Source organism: Hyperolius riggenbachi, chromosome 3 (genome assembly GCF_040937935.1).
Source record: "Hyperolius riggenbachi isolate aHypRig1 chromosome 3, aHypRig1.pri, whole genome shotgun sequence".
Lineage (NCBI taxonomy): Eukaryota > Metazoa > Chordata > Amphibia > Anura > Hyperoliidae > Hyperolius > Hyperolius riggenbachi.
In genome coordinates this window covers 106,935,355-106,958,470 of record NC_090648.1, presented here as the reverse complement: position 1 = coordinate 106,958,470, position 23,116 = coordinate 106,935,355, and the positions used below count along the sequence as shown (strand labels likewise).

The 23,116-nt window shown below is 43.7% G+C and overlaps 1 protein-coding gene across 1 annotated transcript in view; it reads left to right on the top strand.

Annotated features, from left to right (window-relative positions):
- The first annotated feature begins 17,224 nt into the window (after nucleotides 1–17,224).
- The window catches only part of LOC137561089 (zinc metalloproteinase-disintegrin-like protein H3), a 147,974-nt gene continuing 142,082 nt past the window's right edge, over nucleotides 17,225–23,116 (top strand). The window contains exons 1-2 of the mRNA XM_068272334.1: nucleotides 17,225–17,302; nucleotides 18,813–18,886. Coding sequence (XP_068128435.1) covers nucleotides 17,257–17,302; nucleotides 18,813–18,886 — 120 coding nt within the window. The 5' untranslated portion in view covers nucleotides 17,225–17,256. The remainder of the gene's footprint in view (nucleotides 17,303–18,812; nucleotides 18,887–23,116) is intronic.

Here is a 23,116-nt window from a genome sequence, read left to right as displayed (position 1 = left end):
GGGTGACCGGCGCAGCTGCGGGGGGCTTCAGCGATATGTGGCGGCTCTGGACGTCTCTTTATTAAAGAAGACTTCCAGATGCAGTGGATGTTCTGTGGGCACTATTATTTTTACTGTGACTTACTGCACCATTGGCGCTCCTAATGTGTTTTGTGTTTTTCTTTTTAAGGGTGTATGGTAACCCTTCCCTACAATGGCTCCATGACACACTGTGGCCAGCAGAGTGGTGGCTGCTAATGAGTGCCTGTTACTGCTTCTGACATAGTAATAGCTTCTAACTAGTGGCTGTTACTACTGCTGGCACAATGGCAGCTGCTAACCAGTGGCTGTTACTGCTGCTGGCACAGTGGCTGCTGCCAACCAGTGGCTGATGCTGCTGCTGGCACAGTGGCAGCTGCTAACCAGTGGCTGTTACTGCTGCTGGCACAGTGGCTGCTGCCAACCAGTGGCTGATGCTGCTGCTGGCACAGTAGTGGTTGCTAATCAATTTCTACTGCTACTACTAATCAGTGGTCTCTGTTAACCAGTGGCTGTTACTACTGCTGGCATAGTGGCAACTGGTAACCAGTGACTACTACAGTTGCTAATCGGTGGTGGCTGCTAACCAGTGGCTTTTACTGCTGCTAATCAGCGGTAGATGCTAACCAGTGACTGCTGCTGCTACGATGGTACCCCTCCACTTTTCCTCCTCCTCAATCAGGAATCCTGCGGCCATTTTCTGTAGTCCCATACCAGTTACTATAGGACTACAAAAAAATGGCCACTTGAGTCTGGCCATGAAAAATATGACCCGGGACTCTTGCAGAACAATGCGAGAATGCTACCCGCTATGCCACCAGTTCAGCTGGCACTAGAGAGTTCTCTAACCTGTGTAAACTGACCACTTCAGCTGGTTAGATTTACATATAATTTGGCAGATAAAGCTGTTTGCCCAATTGCCCATATATGTATTTTGAATATATATCTAACTGGTTGCCAGACCCCATTGTTTCTGTTACTATTTTATAATACAAGAGAGTCTGAATGGGCTGTGCAGACTGATGATGGCCTCCCGATGTGAAATACTCTTTGTACTTGTTACCGTTACTGATGGATATGTTGTAATGTACTTGTAATGATATTTTGTAATGATTTCCGTGCTGTAACCTCTGCCCATCAGCTGTTTCATCATTCTGACACATTGACAGATTAACGTGCCGATTGGCTGCCAAAGTTTGCTGTATGGTTATGTAATCAGCGCAGTGTTACAGGAAGAACTGTTACAGTATAACTGGTTTTAAATGAATTGTACATAAAGCAAATTTGTATTTGTAGATAATGTATTTAATATAAAGATTTTGGACTTTAGAGAGTTAGTAATGTCTCTTTGTTTGGATTTTTTACTAAAAATGTATCATATGTACTCTTCTATAGTTTTCTTTTTACATCTATAGTCTTTCTTTTCAGCTATATTCTTCTTCATGCCTATTCTTTTGTATGGCTCTGTCTTCTTTTCTATATTCCCTTTTTTCCCTCTGTAAATTTTTGTAAATACATTTGTTTTCTCATTGTTCTTGCCTCATTGTTGTTCTATTTTTCGTCTTTTTTTTTTTTTACATCGCTTATAATTAGTACTACTGTAATGTGTATTTATAACCACTTGTCGCTAGGGGGCAGTGTGAGACAATAACAAAACGTCTGCTTTCAATTTCTATATTTTCTGCTAGTAGAGAGAGTCCAAAGCATTCCAAGAATTTACAGCACAAATTCTGCTGACTGAATTTAAATACCATTATTGTGGACAAGTAGGAGCTTTTGAATTTGCCGTTAGGGATGGTTAATGTCAAGCAAATAGTTCTCAGTTAATGCAGAGTTATGCAAACTTTGTATGCAAAGACTGTAGATGCAGCTTGAAAATGGGCCAATCACATTCCACCTTGGTGGGATTCAATTGGTCCATTTTCAAGCTGCATACATTTGCATATCATTAACCATCTCTATTTACCATAGAGCATTGCTGTTGGTCTGGATGGCAAATTTAAAATTTTTTTAATTCGGCCACCAAGGGTTTATTTGAATTCTCTTGCAGAAAATTCCTATTAGTTTGAATAAAGTAAAATAAGCAGAGAAACTATGTTTTTTTATTTTCTGTATTTCCATAGAAACACACAAAAGCTGAATTAGTCATCACAAGCCTATTTGAATGTTTCCTGCAGAAGATTCCCATTGGTCCACAAAATGGACAAATGAGAAGACCCAGCAGTTAATTCAGATGACTCTCTGACAGGACTCCTTAATAGTATTGCAGCAGTGTACGATGGCAGGTGGCTTGCCACAGGCTTCAAACAAGACTTCCACCTATTTACCTGGGAGGAGGCTTGGGGGTCTCTTTATTATTAGAGGGGACTTCCAGAATCCACCATATGTTCCACCCCCCTTCTGGGCCCTAGACTTGGGGAAAAGCCCCATGTCTACAACACTGGACAAGGGTGTTCTGCATAGAAGGATGCAGGCTTTCCCTTTGCAGAATACTCCCCAATGATCTGGACTATGTAGACTTAGGTGGTCATCAAATTCCCAGTGTAATATCAGCCTGCATGGGTGACCAGGGGGTAATAAAGCTTGGAATGGTGTGGAGTTGCACTCTCTTTATTACATTTTGTGTTTAGAGAGAGTCTGAAGCCCAAACAAATACCTGTTTTTACTGGCCATTAATGTTATGCAATAAGATCCTAGCTGAAACGCTGCATTCCCACGTCAGAACAATGTGTTTATATGCCAGAAATCCCTGGGGCAAAGTTCGGGCCTCCTTCCTGGTAGAGGCAGAGCTTTGCGCAGTAGCATGCTTGTGTTTTCGCATGCCCATATTTTTCATGAGTATTCTCATTTGTGCAAAAATAGCTTTTCACATACCATTTAATTCAGGCCCCTTTTACACTTGCATTGCATTACCCTGTTTTACTGCAGGCTAACACAATGGCGAGACAATGGGGCCTAGCATACTTACCATGTCGCATTGCGCGGGAAGTGCCTTATCCGCCGATAGGCCGACACAGGGGCAACAGCACGTTACCACCGGATTTTCATCGCGGCGGAAGTAATGTAAATCAATGGGCAATGCATACCTTTTAAAAAAGGTTGATGGTTGGGTTACAGCGCAGAATGACAGTAATACTACGGGGAACCCTGGCACATGTTTTTTTGTGTTGTGGTGGGATACGGCATGGCATCGCATCCAATTACCGTATATACTTGCAAGCAAGCCGAATTTTTGATCCCCAAAAGTTAGGGGGGTCGGCTTGCTTGCGAGTCATGTGGTCCACGCCCCCCTCCCCCGCTGCTCCCCCTGCAGCCGCCGCTGCTATTACCTTAGCCGGCGCCGCTTGCTCTATTCCCCTCTCCTGCTCGCTCGTAACTAATTCACAGCAGTGCTCTCCACGGCTGCTGTGATGATGAGGCAGAAGCAGGAGAGAGAGAGCGGTTCCCATAGTAACCGGCGATACACATCGCCGCTACAGGAAGCCGCTCTCCTGCTTCCTGCCTCATTATCACAGCAGCCGTGGAGAGCGCTGCTGTGAATTAGTTACGAGCGAGCAGGAGAGGGGAATAGAGGAAGCGGCGCCGGCTAAGGTAATAGCAGCGGCCGCTGTGGGGGGGAGGGCACTACCTACCTACCTATCTACTCTGGGCTCTACACTAGCTATACTGGGGCACTGCCTACCCATACTGGGCACTTTACTAGCTATACTGGGGCACTACCTACCCATACTGGGCACTTTACTAGCTATACTGGGGCACTACCTACCCATACTGGGCACTTTACTAGGTATACTGGGCACTATACTAGGTATACTGGGCACTCTACTAGCTATACTGGGCACTATACTAGCTATACTGGACACTTTCCTGGGACACACTGGGGGGATCACGCGGCCAGCATTTCCTACCCCCGGCTTATATGGGGGTCAATCATTTTCTCCTGGTTTTTCTGGTAAAAGTTAGGGGGTCGGCTTATATGCGGGTCAGCTTGCTTGCGAGTATATACGGTAGATCTAAAACCGGCCTAAATGTGTTTTTACATGCCCAAATACAGGTATTCCCCTACTTATAGACGACTCCAGTTTTAATGTTTTAGAGCTACAGATAAATTAATGTGTCTTCATGTACAAAATATACAATTGTGGGTTGTTTTTTTTTTTTTACATATTTTTATTGTTACAGGTTACTGAATTGTATAAACTGTGATAAGTAGGTCAAAACACTTTAAAAGCATATTGAAAACCACCAAAAAACATTGTTTATGCTATATGCATACCTCCCAGTTTGAGATAAGAAAGAGGGACACTTAAGCCACACCCCTGCCACACCTGTACCCATGCCTCCAACACACCCCTAGCCATGCATAATATAAAGATTTCATAAGAAAAATATGTTGTTTTATAATTCAAACTACACTGGTCCTTTTATCCGGGTTAATTTTCCTTCATAATAACATTTGAGAATGAGAAATCTATAAATTTAAAGGATGGGAATAAAGTTTAGCGTTATTTAAACACATTTTTCTGTAGAAAAATAATATAAATTTACATATATCTGTACATCAGTCCTGAAAGAGGGACAAATGAGGAAGAAAGAGGGACAGAGGGTTTTGGTTCCCAAAGAGGGACTGTCCCTTCAAAAGAGGGACAGTTGGGAGCTATTTTTATGTCCAAATCCAGAGTTGGACAAAAGTAAATAATTTATACATGTTTCACCATATTTAACCCATTAGTGTTCCACGATTTTTACAACTTAAAGTTCCTGACAGTTTTGACACTTTAGATGTGTTGTTTTGATACAGCAGTAACTTTTTAATTACCTATGCCATCTTAGTGATACAAATCTTCTTTTTTTCAGTACAGTCTAGGCTTTCTTTGGGTAATATTTTTCTCCTAAAACTATTTAGTTTTATAGTCCATTTATGGGGAACAATTAGGCGTAAATGCAGAAAACAAACTTTTTCATTTTTCACCCTTCCTAATTTTCACATCACACTTCCTACTGTTATAAAACATTTACAAATATATTATTTGGCTCTTCCTGATTAAACTGATACCCCATATGCCACATTTTACTTCTAGCCGAGCATGTGGCGGACCGTTATCCCCAGTCTACGCGTCTGTGGCGATCGAATGCGTTTGCTAGGGCGACAGTTCAGGGGGCATAGAGCTGTACAGATGCATTGCTAGGCAATGGCAGAGCGTTACATCTGTAGAGCATTGGGGTCTGAAACTTTCACCCTAGCGATTGCATCCGATCGCTACTGGCGGCAGTCATTAAACGTTTATAAATAGGTATTGCAAGGGTTAATAATGAGTTAATTGGCTATGTTTGGGTTAAAAATTAATGGGGAATTAAAAAAATATTTTTTTTTATTTTATTGGGCCTATGTCACTTTAATTTTTTTTTTTAAACTTTTACAACAATTTTTTTTTCTAACTTTATTGAATTCACAGGACCATTCACATGACTGTGCAAGAACCCACCCCCGCGCGTGCCCATGCAGAGGCAGACGGCGGGATTTAATGCAGGACGTAGATTCTATGTCCTAGAACATACAGGGGGACTAATTAGGACGTAGAATCTACGTCCTAAACCTTAAAGAGAACCCGAGGTGGCATTGTATTACGTAAGTGGGGCACAGAGGCTGGTTGGTCACACTAACACCAGCCTCTGTTACCCCATCGTGTGTCTCAAAGACCCCCCTGCTCGCCGCTATACCCCCGCAGTGCTGGCGACACGCAGCGTGTCGCCAGCACAATGTTTACTCTAGCGCTGTCTGTCAGCCCCGCTCCGCCGCCTCCTCCGCATCGCCGCTACCCGCCCTCGTCCCTTCCCTCCCGCTGATTGGAGGGAAGGGACGAGGGCGGGTAGCGGCGATGCGGAGGAGGCGTGGGAGCGGCGCTGACAGACAGCGCTAGAGTAAACATTGTGCTGGCGACGCGCTGCGTGTCGCCAGCACTGCGGGGAGTATAGCGGCGAGCAGGGGGGTCTTTGAGACACACGATGGGGCAACAGAGGCTGGTGTTAGTGTGCCCAACCAGCCTCTGTGCCCCACTAACGTAATACAAGGCCACCTCGGGTTCTCTTTAAGCAGTTAAAGGACATCCAAGGTAAAAATAAACTGATGAGAAAAACAATTGTATCTCTCCTTCTTCTCCTAAAACTGACTTTTTTGTAGATATCCCACAGTTTTATTTTATATTTAAATCTAGTTTTTACGGTTTCATTGTCTTTGTTCAATGACACCTTCATTGAAGTATGCTAGAGCTTAAATTTTCAATTATTGAACCTTTTTATCTCTTTCCTGTTCTCAGAAGTCATTTACTGACAGGAAAGTATCTTATGGCTGTAATTACTAATCAGTGAGGGTTATGCTATAGTCTGACCCAGTCTGTCCCGGACCCGACAAAAACTGCCACTAGCATACCTGATTTTTAACTCTTTCAGGCAGAGAAAGAGAAAAAGGAGCACAGCCTAGTTATTTGTGTGCTTGGCAACAAATTCAGCTTACAGTCTCCAAGAAAAGAACCTGTTTGCAGTCTCTCAGAAGTTCTCTTCTGTGTGTAAATGTAACATTTTTTGCAAAATTTACGGCAAAAAGAAAATACAATAATACAATACAATAACATTTGTAAAGCGCTTTTCTCCCATAGGACTCAAAGCGCATAGCTGTGTCTCAGATTAATACAGGGTTTCAGGCTGGGTTGTGTTACAGAGGAGATAGTCAGATGTTCATGAATGCCAGACTGAAAAGGTAGGTTTTCAGTTTAGACTTAAATGCTTCCAGGGATGGGGCTGTCCTGATTGGGTGTGGCAGGGAGTTCCAAAGTGTAGGGGCAGCATGACAAAAGGCTCTGTCTCCAAAGGTTTTGAGGTGGACTCTGGGGGTGACCAAGGTGTTACGTCCTTTTGATCTAAGATTGTGGGGGGTGTGATGTAGTTGCAACAAGTCCTTCAGGTATCCAGGGCCCAGATTGTGCAAGGATTTGAATGTCAGTAAGCCAATCTTAAACAGAATTCTCCACTTTATCGGTAGCCAGTGGAGTGAGCTCAGGGTTGGTGTTATGTGGCAATGGCGGGGTTGGCTCGTTAACAGCCTTGCGGCGGTATTCTGTACTAATTGCAGGCGGCGTAATTCTTTCTTATGCAGGCCTGTGTAGAGGACGTTGCAGTAGTCTAACCTTGATGTGACGAAGGCATGAACTAGGGTTGGAAGATCCTCTGAAGGAATTAGGTGTTTAATCCTTGCAATATTCCTTAGGTGAAAGAAGGAATGTTTCACAACAGCTGAGATTTGATTCCTGAAGCTTAATTTCCCATCAATCAGTACTCCCAGGCTGCGCACACAGTCTGAGTTGTTCAGGTCTGAGCTCCCTATCCTTAGCGGTGTTGGTTGAGACTGGAGCTGCTTTGCTGTTGAGCCCTGGCCCTCGATAACAAGAACCTCAGTTTTGTCAGCATTAAGTTTTAGCCAATTATTATTCATCCACTCCTGAAGCTCAGCTAAGCATGCGTTTATTTGTGGAGTAGGGTCTGTGACATCAGGTTTGAATGACAAATATAGCTGGGTGTCATCAGCATAGCAATGATATGTCAGGCCATGTTTTTGTATGATTTCTCCAAGTGGCAGCATGTATATGGTGAACAGTAAAGGGGATAATATTGCGCCCTGAGGTACACCATATTTTAGTGGTACAGGGTTGGAGAGGAAGGGCCCTAAGGCTACCCTTTGTGTTCTGCCAGCCAGGAAGGAGTTGAACCACCGGAGAACAATGCCATCTATACCACAGTACTCTTGTAGCCTGTTGAGCAAGATTTCATGATCGACTGTGTCAAAAGCCGCTGAGAGGTCGAGCAAAATCAGGATGGAACATTGACCCTTGTCTCTTGCAATGAGCAGATCATTGCAAATCTGGGTGAGGGCTGTTTCACAGCTGTGATATTTCCTGAAACCAGATTGAAGAGGGTCAAGGATGTTGTTTCTGGAGAGCCTGGCTTCAAGTTGGAGGTAGACAGCCTTTTCAATAACTTTTCCCAGAAAGGGGAGGTTTGAGACAGGTCTGTAGCTGTTTAGAGCATCTGGGTCTAAGGATGGTTTCTTGAGTAGAGGCCTGACGATTGCTTCTTTCAGAGTAGAGGGAAACCACCCTTCTTGTAAGGAGCCGTTGACTATTTTGTGGAATGCCGGTGTAAATAGTTCAGGGCATTTCAACATGAACTTAGTGGGGCCAGGGTCCAGATCGCAGGTAGTCTGGCGAAGGTTTGAGAGGATATCCAAGATGTCTTTTTCAGTGATTACCTTAAAATCAGACCATGGTGGTAGGCTATTTTTGCACCTGTTATATGGCTCTGCATGGGTTTCTGGGGCTGTGAATTGAATGGCAGATCGTATGGAGGAGACTTTGTCTGAGAAGAAGTGGGCAAATTTCTCGCACAGTTCCTGTGAAGGTCTGATGCTGGATTTCCTGCAAGATGGATTGCAGAGACTGTCAACCGTGCGGAAGAGTTGGGCAGGTCTGTTGGCTGCATTTGCAATTTAGTGAGACAGGAATAAGGACTTCTTTTTGTTAATCATCGTTTGATATTTTTCCAGGTGAGCAATTAGGGAAAGTTTGTCATCAGGAGACTGATGTTTGCGCCACCTTCGTTCCAGTCTGCGTCCCTGTTTCTTTAGTTCCTTTATAGAGTTGTCAAACCAGCGAGCGTGATGTAATGGTGCGGAACGTTTAATCTTTAAGGGAGCTATGGCGTCAAAAGCGGCTGAGACATCGTGGTTATATTTAAGGACCATGGATTCAAGGCCTAAGTTGTGATCTGTCACTCCACCTAGATTGAGGCTGTTCTGAAGGTGTTGGGGTGTCAAACCTTTTAAGGAACGATATTTTATTAGTTCTTTCACTTGGTGTTTTGTAGCCGGTGCTGTAAAGGAGAAGTGGACAGTGTGGTGGTCTGACCAAACTACTGGATCAATTTCCACATTGGATATTAGGAGTTCTGAATGGAAAATGAGGTCCAAAGTGTGTCCTTTTTTGTGGGTAGGGAGGTTGACGGCTTGAGAGAAGCCCAGTTCATTCATGGAGAGAAGTAGCTTAGTTCCAAATTGGGAAGAGTGTGTATCGACCCGTGCGTTAAAGTCTCCAAGAATTATCCACCTAGGGTGTTTCAGTGTTATGCAAGATACAAGTTCTGCTATTTCCTTGAGAAAAGCTGAGCCAGCGTCAGGGGGTCGGTAGACAAGCAGTATGTTTATTTTTTTTCCAGCTGAGAGCTGGGCTGCTAGACATTCAAAAGAGTGGGTGGGGGCTACAGCAAGGGGTTTAATATTCAAACTGGATTTGAAGCACAGAGCTAATCCTCCGCCCTTGCGGTTTTGCCTTTCACAGTGTAAAACTGAGTAATTGTCTGGTACCACAGCTGCGAGAGTGGGTCCTGAGTTCTGATCCAACCATGTCTCTGTAATTAAAGCTAGATCTGAAGCCTCTATTAGATCATGAATAACTGCTGTTTTGTTGTTTATGGACCTGGCATTGCAGAGTACTGGCCATATTGGTTTATCAGCAGTGACTGTTCACGCGCTATGATTATCAATATGACTGGAATCATTCAGTTCCATTTTCATGTTTTTAGTACATGTGCTTTGAGGATTATTATTCTCTGGAGGAGATTTTACAAGTGTTTTTACAGCAGGATGTTTGGTAGCTGAGAGCTTAATCTTTATTTACCAAGAATTAGTGTGGCTTTCTGATTCGGGGTATGGCTTTCGAGCTGCCCGGGGGGGAGAATTCTGCACAACGTTTAATTATAATCTTTGTTTGACAAGTAAGCTGTGAGGATTCTCCAGTCTGTGGGTACACCGTGTGCTGTGCTCCTGGCAGACCTGTCCACCACCTACAAAGGATCATTCACCTCAGCAGCCTTTAAGGTTTAATAACTGCTGGCCAGCCCTGTGGTTTTGTTTTTATGTTGTTTCATCGTTATAACATCAAGAGAAGATTGTGAACATTCAGTTTGTGTCTGACTGAAAATGTTTCAGGAAATAAAATGAAAATTCTATAATTACTGTATGTTTTTGGGTTGTGTAGGCCGAGGGTGTAACTAAAGCAACATAGGGGTATATTCAGGTTACTGCGGTAAAATTGCAATACATAGGCAGTGTACAGCAATTTTAATGATACTTACCCCAGACAAGTACGGTGTGCTGTGCAAATAGCATGACTTTATTACTGAAATAGATGGACTTTTGCACGATAAAATACCTGGATCCAGTACAGTTCAATAATCCTGGTTACTTTGTCATAGTTTCTGTTCTGTGGCTTTCAGTCCCTGTAAGGCTGGGGGAATGTCCGCCTTCTGCACTGGAGAGTTGTTGGTTTCTAGATGTTCCCTGGGCCAGCCACACGTGAGCCTATCAGATGACTGGATGACTGTGCCTGCTAGGCGTGAGGACTCCTCTGTGTTTTCTCATTGCATGCACTGTACTCTCATACTTAAACTTCACCTGTCTCACCACCTGGCTCCCAGACACGTAGGTTCCTGAAGGTGCGATAGCAGCGCTGTGAAAGCCTCTGTCCTGCACCGCTTCTACTGCCACCACACGCGTAGCAGACTCAGGCATCCAGACATCTGATAGGGACTGACACATGGGATCACAAGCACCTGGAACCTGCAGGAGGTGAGTTTGCGCGCTGCCTGTAATCTTCCCCACTGTGGAGGAGGAGCCGCATCAGGGAGAGAGGGGAGGACAAGCAGCCCCCCAGGTCACGAGTGTGACCGCTGTGACTGTGGTTCCTATGTTATTGGTGGGATTGAATATGTATGTCACCTGTCTCGCTGACTAAATGATCAAAATGCAAGCGGGTGGATAGGCTTAGCAGGTAGGGTAGCCTTATTCAAAATGGTATCTATGGGAAGGCTCCTATATCCCCTACAGACAGTCCTGCTCCTCATCAAGCACAAGGACCTGCAATCACTAAATTCAGCCCTTATTAAATTCCTCTGGAAAGGGAAAAAGCCAAAGCCAAGAATAGCATTAGCCAAGTTACAATGCCCAAAGGATCTGGGGGGGTCTAAATATACCAAATATTAGAGCCTATAACCTAGCCGCTCTTATTAGACATGCCAGAGACTGGCTAAACCAAACTAGCACACACTCCAATTATCCCCTGGAGGCTGAGATGGCCTTACCTTGGTCGCCAGTGGGTCTGCTACATGCCAATATCAAACGGTTACCCTTACGAATAAGAATAAACGCAATCTTTCGTGATACAATTGCGACCAGGAAAATGTTTCGACTTCCAATACAAGTTTCTAAGTATCTGCCAATTTGGGGCAATCCAGAATATCCGCCGAGCACGCAGCAACCACACTTTTCGGCCTGGGATCAGAAGGGGATAAAAACCTTAGGACACCTACTAGATATTAGAAGGGGATCTTGGAGAGCTTTTCCTGAGTTAAGGCTAACGTACCAATTATCGAGAAATGACATCTTTCCATATATGCAGATCAAATCTCTAACACATTCATTAGTCCAGCAGATAAGACAAGTGGCAGAAATTACACCCTTCGACTCCTATGTGGGACCTGGTGGAGGCTCTAAGTCTCTGTCAGAGCTATATAAAGGTCTGCAATCGCTTTGGGTAGGAAAAGTTAAAAACCAGCTCTATAAAACATGGAGTTCTGCCCTCTTAGACGGTACTACTGCTGATAAAATTATATCAGGATGGAACACAATACAAAGATGCATAACTAATGAAGTCTGGGGAACCTCCCACCTACTTCTGATGCACAAAGCAAAATTTGCTTTTAATATTAAGTACAAGAAACCCCCAGCGCATTACAGACCTTTCTGCCCAAAGTGTGGGGAGAGGGAAGCTGATTTATTGCACTGCATTTGGTCTTGCCCCTCCATTGCTCGGTTTTGGGACAAGGTGTTAAACTATGCCAACAAACTTTGTGCCAAAAAAATAGTGAAAGACCTTTTTCTATGTCTATTCAACTACATAGAAAATCTATGTCTATTCAACTACACGCCTAGAGAAACCGATGATATCTCTCTAAAACCATCAAATTTATTCCACCTACTACTAATAACAGCGAGAAAAGTGGTCTTCAAGAAATGGTTAGAACAAGATCCCCCCACAGTGTTGATGGTCAAACAGGAAGTACACAGATTGTTCATATTAGATAAAATGAATACACTACAAGCCAAAGACAAGAGAACCAAAGCCTTCATGAGAGTATGGAAAAAATTTATCTTGACCCAACTCTCTGAAGCTGAGCGAATAGCGTTAATGGGGAACTTTACATACACAAAGTGGTACCTAAATGAACAGCTACACGGCACCCTAGGCCGACTGAAGGTTAACTGACTGTTAAATCAGCTGCCATTTATCGTATAATACGAATTGGCTAGCATTATAGGATAACACATACAGAGATAAGGGAAGGGGGAGGGGGGTTTCTCCTCGAGGGAAGGTTATAGGGGGGTGGGAAGAAATAGGAGGGAGGGGGGAATACTACCGTTTAGTTTCGGGGAAGAAATTTTGAAAATCCATAGCCCATGACCTATGTGCCATTTTTCCAAATGTCTATGAATATATAACTCATAATATCTCTGAATGTAAATGTTGCCTTTTTGGAATTGCTCTTCTTATTTCTGTAAATTATTCTGGTTATATCTGCTATGGAAACAATAAAAATATATTTAAAAAAAAAAAATGCAAGCGGGTGGAGGGGGATGTTGGAACCAGGGAGCACCTTGCAGTATCAGCCTTGGCAAGTAATGCAGCAGGTGCACCTAAAGTCTGAGCAACATTTCTGCCTTGGGCACTGGAAGACCTTACCGCATCCCTGCTTTGCAAAGTACAACACTGATGTATTGAACGAGTTTCCTAACATCAGTTCTTGGCATGGCAGCACCTAACTACAGGGCAATACATCAATGCATCTTTTCAGGACAGCGGACAGAACCAAGTTTATCACATGAATCAGGATACAAATATCTCACCATAACTCAGCATTTCTTGATGCCCCACTTAGCCAGTGCAATATACAAGAATAATTCATATAGCACAACCTACTGTCTTGAAATGATGCATTACTGCATGTAGGGGTTTTGAATACTTGTAAGAAGTGATATTATTGACATTTCTCCTGTCTATGATGCTAAAGCTGTTTCTTACTTCTGGCCCACCAGAAAACTCCTGTTGTAGTTCTCTAGGATCTAACTAGGTGCAGTAGAATCCCGGTTTTCTGGAACTCAACTAACCAGCAGTCTCAACCAACCAGCATAAATCTCCAACAGTACTCACAGTGGTAGAGGCCAACTTCTTAGGCTTTGCAGTGCTTAAGAGACTGGGTTCCATGGGTCCTTCAAGGTAAATAAACTTTCATTTGCTGTATTTTAACATTTAATACAAAGTTCATGTTATGTATATAGAGGTATATACTCGCATAGAAGCCGAATTTTTGGGTCCAAAAAGTGGCCCTAAAGTGGGTGTGACGCCAGGCGACGCCCAGTCGTCCAAAACGCATAAAAATCACAGATCCAGCAGTCGTTTCTGATCACCGCAATCGATCGCACATCTATTGCAGGGCTCAGAATGACAAACTTTGGTTTTAAGATAGACAGTTCTGGGAAAGGTAGTTAATTGCGTTTAGCACATAGCTGTAACAAGCTGGTTCCCTGGCCCCCTGGAGAGCTAATGGCCCCTCTCAGAGGATATGCCAGCTGTTTCACTCTGATAAGGAGGCCTAGATTCAGCCAGGCAGGCTACGAATCCCCGGGAGGTCTTGACACCTTGCTCCCTGGTAAGGATCAAAGGGAAGCCAGCTAGCTGCCAGCACACACCCTGAATGACCTGAGGCTCATAGCATAATCCATAACTTCCCAGTTCTGTCATATTTCTGGGGTTCCTGAGATGACAGCTTCGCCAAATGTGGGGAAAGTGTAGCATGAGTCCCGGTGCTGGTTCTGTGAAATTCCCAGAACTCTGTCCCCTAAACTCTCATAGCAATATGGGTTTGATAGATAGACCTGTCATATTTCATGTCCTAGGATTCGTAAAATCATGTTGAGTGTGAATATGCGGTATAGGTTTTAACTGCCCCACGTGCACCCCAAGACGGGCCGAACTAGACTTCTGCCAGTCTGAGGGTCTGTAAGGATCGGACAGCCCCTGCTCCATCCTCCTGAGGCTGGACTTGTGCCTGTCATAGCCACTCTCCACAGCGATGGGTGATAATACTATTGACAGGCTGAAACGCAAGTGTCCTTCACCTTGAAACACCATCTTGATCACATCTGTGCCAGCTTGAGGATATGCTGGCATCCACCTGGTCTGAACTCTGAAATTTGAACTGAAACAAAAGGAACTCTACAAGTTTTTCCCACAAAAGGACATCTTTCCACAAATCGAAGTATTTTTTATCCCTTTTAGTTTCTTTTATACTGTGTTATCATTTGTCTCTATAATTGTTGATTTTAACGATTTTCTGTATATATTAATTATTTATATTGCACGTAAATAAATACTTTATCAAAGTCGTTTACTATTCCGCTACACCTGCTATACAGCCATACACAGAAACTGAACTCAGGTCTCTGAAGAGTCACTACTATTATTGATATCTAGACAGGATACAGCATGTTTTAACCATTTTATTTGCAGGATCAGTCAGTCAGTCGGTAGGGACCACTGGCCCATACCAGTGGTGGTGGCAGATATACCCTGAAGTAGTGTGTAAAGTGTATTTCCGTAACCCACAGGCTCCCTTCTGGTTTGTCTGCGGCCAATTCCCAACGGTTTCTGCGCATTGACTGCGACCACAGTTTGCACGATCTGTGCGCTGGAACCGTTTGGAAGGCATTTCGCGTTCCAGCCACCAGGGCTCCTGTGACAGTGGGGGTGTCGGCTTCTATGCAAGTCACCAATTTCATGTGTATGGGTCAGTGTATCTACTGACCTGTTCTGTGCCTCTGGATGTGTGCTGGCCGACACTGAACGGGCTTGCGGGGGACAGAAGATCAGATCGGTTCCTGATGCTGGCGTCTGCCCTGTCGCAACATGCTTTCCTGCATGTTGGTTCGTATGACCGGTGGAGAGCGCTTCTGATGGCGGGAGTGCGGGTGGCCGGCGAGGTGTGCAGCGTTGATGCCAGTGCGCTCTTTCATCTACCCATGTGTCATCTCTAAAGCACCGCTAAAGGACATTCAAGGGATGACACATGGATAAACAGGGCACTGACGTCACTGTTGCACGCTGTGTACTACACAGCCTGCTGGCCATCCGAACTTCCTCTGTCAAATGCGCTTTCTTCCGGCCATCTGAACCAACATGCAGGGAAGGATGTTGCGACGGTGAAGGCACCAGCATCCATTTTACAGCTGCCCCTGCAAGATCCACTCCCGTCCGGAAATCTGATCCACTTCAGGGTAGGCACCAGGAACCGATCTGATCCTCTGTCCCCTGCAAACCTGCTCAGCACCAGTGCCATATCATTGTTGCACTCCACATGCTTCCAGAGATACAGAAAGGTCAGTAGATACACGGACACATGCAGCAGCCCCTGGTAGATCTGCTCCCTTCTGCCCATACCAGTTACAGTGGGGGTCCTGGTGGCTCTTCTCAGCACAAATTTCTGGTAAGGGCACTATTTAGTTTGGGGTTGTTGGTTTCTTGATATATATTGCACAGAATTTTCACTTTATGTATAAACCTTACCAAAATACTTTGCTTATTATTGCTGCTAGAGACAATATTATAGGAGAATTGCCTGTTTTGTGACTTATATGTGTGTAATTGCCCATTTTCTTTATTCTGTATACCCTCCTGGTATGGTTAATAATCATAGTTAATAAACACTAATCTCGTTTGTAAATGGCACTTTATCTTCAGTTGCACTGTATTCATACAGTAAACGGGGCTGTACTGGGGAGGGGGATTATATGCGAGTCAATCACTTTTTCCTAGTTTTTAAGGGAAAAGTGGGTACCTCGGCTTATATGCGGGTCGGCTTATATGCGAGTATGTATGGTAGGTTATAGTACTGTATTAGCTAGGCCTATTTTTAACATTGAGTCTCAAACAACCAGAGAGCACACTTATCTGGCATCAGCCAACCCCCCATCAGTGCTGGATAATTAACTCTTCTGTACCTTGCATTTCCAGCGGTACTCATATTAGTAGCACAAGCATTCGCTTATAATGATGCAGGTGCTGGGTTTAGCTGGAGTATAAGCCCAGAAATAGAACTGGTGGAGTCGTTTACCTATTTGGGAAATGTTGTTGTTAGCAGAGATGGTGGTGCAGAAGAAGATATAAAACATGGCATAAAGAATGCAAACAGAACATTCATCCCGTCGTACCTTATATGGAGAAATAAAAACATCAAAAAAACCCCCCAAAAGATTGCATTTTTAATAGTAATGTGAATGCAGTTCTTTTATACGTAAATGAAACTTGGAAGATCACACAACCCAATATCACAAAAATCCATCTTTGTAAACAGGTGCCTACATAGACTTATGAATATTAAATATCTAGAAAAAGTGACAAATGATGAACTGGGGAAAAACACGAACCAACTACTAATAGAAATTCAGCTAATGAAGAGGAAGTGGGGTTGGATTGGCCGCGCACTCAGGAAGGGGGAGGAATCTATAGAAAAAAGAGCCCACGGGGTTTAAGAAGAGGGGGACGGCCTTCAAAAATATAGATCAGTGAAAGAAGAAATGAGAAAGATGGGAAAATATACAATGAGATCAAGAGAAGAGCAAAAGATAGATCTGAATGGCGAGTCTTGGTGGATGCCGTGCACTCCAATGGGAGTAAAAGGAACAGATGATGAAAGACTTCTGAATGCTGAGACTGGAATTTTACTTTATTACCTCGGTTTATATGTTGACCAAAAGGATAACTGAACTTTTCTCCACCAGCCCAGACACTGCTTGTAAAAATGTCTACAGTGACAACACAGCGTTCCCTCTCTGCTCCTGGATTAGCATGTGCCGGCGGCTGAAATTCTTACATCAGTGCTCACATCACATTAAACCTCCTTGCCGCCTATAAGTACACATTGTCACATGGCTTGGGGACAAACACCCTGTAACCTTTGTCATTGTTAGGCTAATAAGCTTGTTTACCTATCTGGGTATAAATTACATGGCGTTCTCCATGCTTCTTCATATCCCCACTGTTACGAAGACGTACCTTGCTCCGCCACCTATTTCCACCAATGCCTGTGATGCTTCTACTGGTTATATGGATGCTGCAAGTCTTCGGTGAGTCATTATAACCCAAAGAGCATAATCAGCCATTTCCAGGGAGGCACTGGCTAACTACCATGCCAAGCGATATGTTTTGTACATCTGTCAAGTCATATGTGCTTCTAAATACTTGTACCAGGGCCCATAGGCAATTCACTTTTTCACCTAAGTTTTCTCTTAGAGGATATTTTCAAACTTATCAACAAACAGACTTTTAAACCACCATCAAGCACCATGAGTACTTTTTCACCTACTTTTTGGTACTTTCTCCATTGCAAAGTGCTAAAAAGTTGTTATTAATTGAAGATGAAAAAGTATCTCCTAGTAGAAAACTCAGGAGGAAATTGAATTGCGTATGGGCCCAGGGGTGTAGCAGAGCTTGTGACCACACAAGGGCCCCTAAATCACGGGGGCTCTCCTTCATCTTCTATATTAGCTCTTCATTGGTACTGTGCTGGTAATTATAGATGGTCAATGAGATGTAAATAAATCCAAATTGATTTAAATACAAATTAATGCAGCTTGACATTAACCAATCAAATGCAGTCATGGTGGGATGGTCCAAACAAGTGTGGCCATCAGGATCTTCACACCCATAACGTGTAGCCACAAAAACACCTGATCCGGAGTATCAGAGAAAGGGAAGGTTAGTAGTTGGTCTCTCCTGCAGTCACAGGAAGTTATGTCCCCAGAAATCATGCATGTTCCATGGCAACTAATGTCCACGTTTCATCATGCAGAGTCTGTGTTATGTTATAGTAATGGGGGTGGAGGCTCCTAAAAATAGAAATACATCATTTAATCTTTTTACATTTACCCTGTGGTGTGGGTTCTTCCATCTGGAGTGGTAAAGACACTTTCCTCCCCCCACCTTATTATTATTTTTTTCGTCACATTACCTATTTTTGGGCGCCTGCAACCCCCAGTACATGACTTCTTTGGAGGTGTTCACCTTCCGGGTGTGGTGTTTCTACAACCAAGAAGGACCAACCAGGAGTGCGAACAATCCAGTTCCAGTAAGACCTGGAATACCGAGCGGGGACGGTTATTTCCCCATTGGCGATATACGGTGGTTGCAGGGACTGCAACCCACCTTTGTGAGTATAAATACTCTTGTACTACACAGTCTAACATTTAATACCCCACAATACTGCACCATTTGGCTCCTGGTCTCTCCTTGTCCTACAGGTGACTGTGGTATCCCCACAGTGACCACTTTTTCTACTGTGTTATGTTATGGTCACGTTATAGCACAAGCCTTGTGAAATGCACATAGAGCCTGATCAATTCACCTATTTTTTTTTTTCATCACTGCAATTAGAAGAGTACCAAAAAGTAAGTGAAAAAGTATTGTCAAAAGTGTGGCCCAGTTTGACCCTGACCGCGGGTTGCACTAATAGCTTAACTTGTGGTACACTGCTGCCGTAGTAAATGGCTTTTTAAAATGTATGACAATGCTTACTATTAATGTTGTTGTTATTATAATTGTTATACTCTATCTGCTGGTTCTTGTCTTTACTTTTAGATCTGCATGCACTGCCTGACTATGAACTTGTCATTCCACAAAAAATTCATGAGGTACACAGAAGGGGCACTCAGGTAAAAATCCCAATATACCCCAGAATCTAAAAAAAAAATCTATCCTATCTATCTATCTATCTATCTATCTATCTATCTATCTATCTATCTATCTATCTATCTATCTATCTATCTATCTATCTAATGTCAGTTGTCACTAAGGTGGCTATACACTTATAGATTTGCAGCAGATTCGAGCATCAGATACATTTCTGTCAGATGCCTGTCAAGTTGAATCTGACCGGAATCTATCTGATGTGTGCCACACTCTAGGAACAGGTTTCCAATAGATTTCAGAATGCATTACTGGACCATTAGATCCAATGCAACTCTATAGGCCATGGATCTGCTACCAGCAGCAGATCGACCTAGATTTTCCATCCTCTCAGATAGAATCGATTTCTGATCAATCGATGGCTGAAATCGACCAGTGTATGGGCCCCTTAACTACAAACCGTCACTACTGGATGTGAGCAATCTAGAGCTGACACTTTTCCCATAGTGCTAACAGATTGCTGCCCTCCCTTCCATATGGCATTAAAGGGAACTTCTACTACTCCCATAGGACCTGCAAGGCATGACACTATTCCCATGACTTGCATATGGCTGTCCATTTCTCTCACGGCAGCACAGTGACAAGGCCAGATTCGCCATTACGTGTTACAGAAACATACCTATAGACCAGCGTCATAACTACAAATCATGTGACTTCATAAAAAAATGTCAATGAGGGTACCCCAACCTAAGCATTGTTAACCACTAGGTGCGTCACTGGAAATATATCTACGCCCCACAGTTGCTCTCTAACCGCTCTAGGAGTGTAGATATTCATCTGCTTGTCCCTATGGGCAGTGTACGTGAATGCCCCCCCCCCCCTCCATGGCAGTGTACTAGTACACCAATCAGTAAATGGGAACATCAATGAGATGCCTGCGGTCAATGTAATATCAAAAGTAACACAGCCAGGCATTACTTCCTGTTAGCATGCTAATAGTACGCTCAAGAAGATAATGTGTGAGGACATATCTTGTGGCCTAATAGTAAAATTACACCTACATACATTTTTTTTAAATACAAACACCTACACATACAATTAAAATGAACCCCTTTCTTCCCTGTAAAAAAAAAATTACAATTACAAAAATATATAAATAGTTGCCTCTTTGGTACTAAACTTTTTTTTATATGTATGTCAAGAGGTTATATTACTGTTATTTTTTAAAATATGAGCTTGTATTGATGGACGCAAAACTGAAAAAATGCACCTTTATTTCTAAATAAAATATTGGTGCCATACATTGTACTAGGGAAATATTTTAAACATTGTAATAACCGGGACAAATGGGCAAATAAAATAGGTGGGTTTTAATTACAGTGGCATGTATTATTTCGAAACTATAATGGCCGAAAACTGAGAAATAATTTGTTCCCATTTTTTTTCTTATTATTCCAATTAAAATGCATTTAGCATAAAATAATTCTTAGCAAAACATGCCACCAAAAGAAAGCCTAATTAGTAGCAAAAAACAAGATATAGATAATTTTGTTGTGATTGGTAGTGATAAAGTTATTGGCAAATCAAAGGTAGGAGCGATACAAGGTGTAAATAGCTGTAGGCCCCATTCACACCAGAGCGTTTTGCCGCAATTTCGGCAAAACGCTCAAACACTAGCGCTTTTTAAAAGCGCTAGCGTAATGAAACCCTATGGGCCCGTTCTTACTTGGGCGGTTTGCGCTAATCGCCACAAATCGCTCAAAAACGGCAAACACGTCGCCTACACCATTTTCAGGCGATTTCCCGGCGATCGTGTTTCCATGCTATAGAAGCGCTAAACACGATCGCAGTAAAATAGCCGCAGTGTTTAGTGATTTTTCCACGTGAAATCACAGAAAAATCACTCCTGCAAAACACCGGCAAAAATCGCCGGCGTTTTGTAAGTGTGAATGGGGCCGTAGTCCACAAGGGAAAAAAACCTCAGTGGTGCAGTGATTAAATAATGGTACCTGCCATTTCCCCTTCACAGGTTCTGCATCTGAGAATACCCGCTGATTTCTCCATTCACCACACTGTATTCTCCCCACACTACCCTCCCTGAGCTCCATGAATCCAAGTCTTTGGTAGTCAGGAAAGTGTATTTAAGTGCTACTATTAAAGGTTTTTTGCTAAGAGAAACCACTATTTACAGTGGTCTATTACAAGGTGCTCATACGTATCACTGCAAAATCTAACCAGATGCCTCAATGTGGCCACTGAATGTGGTGTTAGCGGCTGCACTGCCAAAAACAGGCCTTCGGGGATTACCACGTTAATACGCAGTAATCCCCTTATAGCCGCCATCCAAACAGCAAGTGACGCTTGCTTGCGCTCACTTTCTGTTTCAGAAATACGGAAGTACGCAGAAGTGTATTGTAAAAATACGGCGAATGCTCATTGCACCGCCAATGCCATCTTTTTAAGAACCCCTGCGTTACCATAGACTTACATGCCACAGACTCACCATAGACTTATAGGCTGCGCGTTGCCGCAGAACCATGCAGTAACGGCCGAATGACGGCTCTCACCGCTGCCTCAAAACTCCGAGGCGGCATTAAATACTATTCTCCCTCTGAGTTGTCGCAACTCGGAGGGAGATGTAATTCGGGGTCTGGCAGCCGCCAAAGCCCCGAATTACCGATACGCGCCCCGCGCAGCATAGAATTTCCGCTATGGGGCACCAAGTTTCGGCGCTTGGCTCTCAGAGCCGCAAGCCGAAATCAGCTGGTCCTGTGGTTTGGTGCAGTAAAATTACTGCACAGTCCCAGTGTGAAACCACACTGAAAGTCCTTTATGGGCAGTACATGTTTCTGCGCTGCCACATGAGTTGGGCTCCAGGTGATGCCTCTAATAAAATATATTGGTAATGTACATTATCAATATCTTACTATGCACTTACCTGGCCAGCACACATGCTCGCTTGAACCCTCCACTCTTATTGTCTAAAACGAACCCTCCACCCCCCCCCCCCCCCCCCCACACACACACACACAGACACACACCTAATGCCTAACAACCTCCAGGGCCAGATTTACCATAAGGCACTGTAGGCACGGGACTACAGGCGCCTGATGAGGGAAAGGAAGCTCACTCCCCTCCCCTAGTGCCGTCCTCCCTCCTTCCCTATGCAGAGTCATCATGTAAGTGAAATGAGATCCACTGGCTACCTGATAAGGGGCACCTGTAGCTACCTAGACTGGGCAGGGAAAGTAAGGGGGAAGTGACAGCTGGGCCAGCCAGCACACGTGCGGTGCGAGTTGGCTGGTGTTTATAGGTTCATGGAGGGCGAAGTCTAAGGTGCCAGAACATCTGTGCCTATAGGTTCCTGTGATGTAAATCTGGGCCTGCTAAACTCCTCTTCAAGGGTCTAAAACTAAGCTCTTAGTTCCTGACACTAACCCCGGTGCCCAAATGCTCACTAGTTGTAGTCCAGTGTCTGCAATCGGCTACAAGCATTATTTTCTATCTAGTAACTGACCGGCTAATATCTGCATCAGGCACAAGGGATGGTCAGAAATGTCATTCCATGGAAATTCCGGTTTTCATGGAAATTCCGATTTTCGCCAGTGCTGTTTACTGATTCTGCAAATGTCCAATTTTCCGCTTTACGATTTTCTGATTTTTTTTTTGCATTCTTTGATTTAGAAGTATTGGACCAATCAGAGAATGGCTAATTTTTACCACGGTAATCGGAATACCACAAGAACTGTAGGCCAATTAAAAGACTCAGGAATACTCTGTAGTATCCAAATCTTGTGATTGGTCTAAAATGACTGCATAATCTGATTTTCATGGAAAAAAAAAATCTGCCTTCTCTGATTGGTCCAATGCTTCCGAGTTCTGTGATTGGGCTAAAATGACTGAGGATCTGCAATAAATCTGATTTCCACGGAAATCCAATTTGCGAAAATTTCAATTCTGCGGACTCCAAATGAGCATCCCTATCGGGCACCCAACTCACCACTTGGGCGCCTGATTACTGGTAATTTACCAGACGTCTATTAGACACCTGCCGATCCCTGCACCCAAATGACCGCCATGTAGGGCCCTCCTCCAGTTGCTGCATTAGCTGTTTATTGGTGATATGCTAGTAATGATCACCTCTCTCTCTAGCTGGCTAACAACGCCACTGGTGCTACCTATAGGTTACCCTCCACCTTATTATTAATTCAATTATCCCTCCCTCCACCTGTTTTTTCTCGTCTTCTTATTGTGCC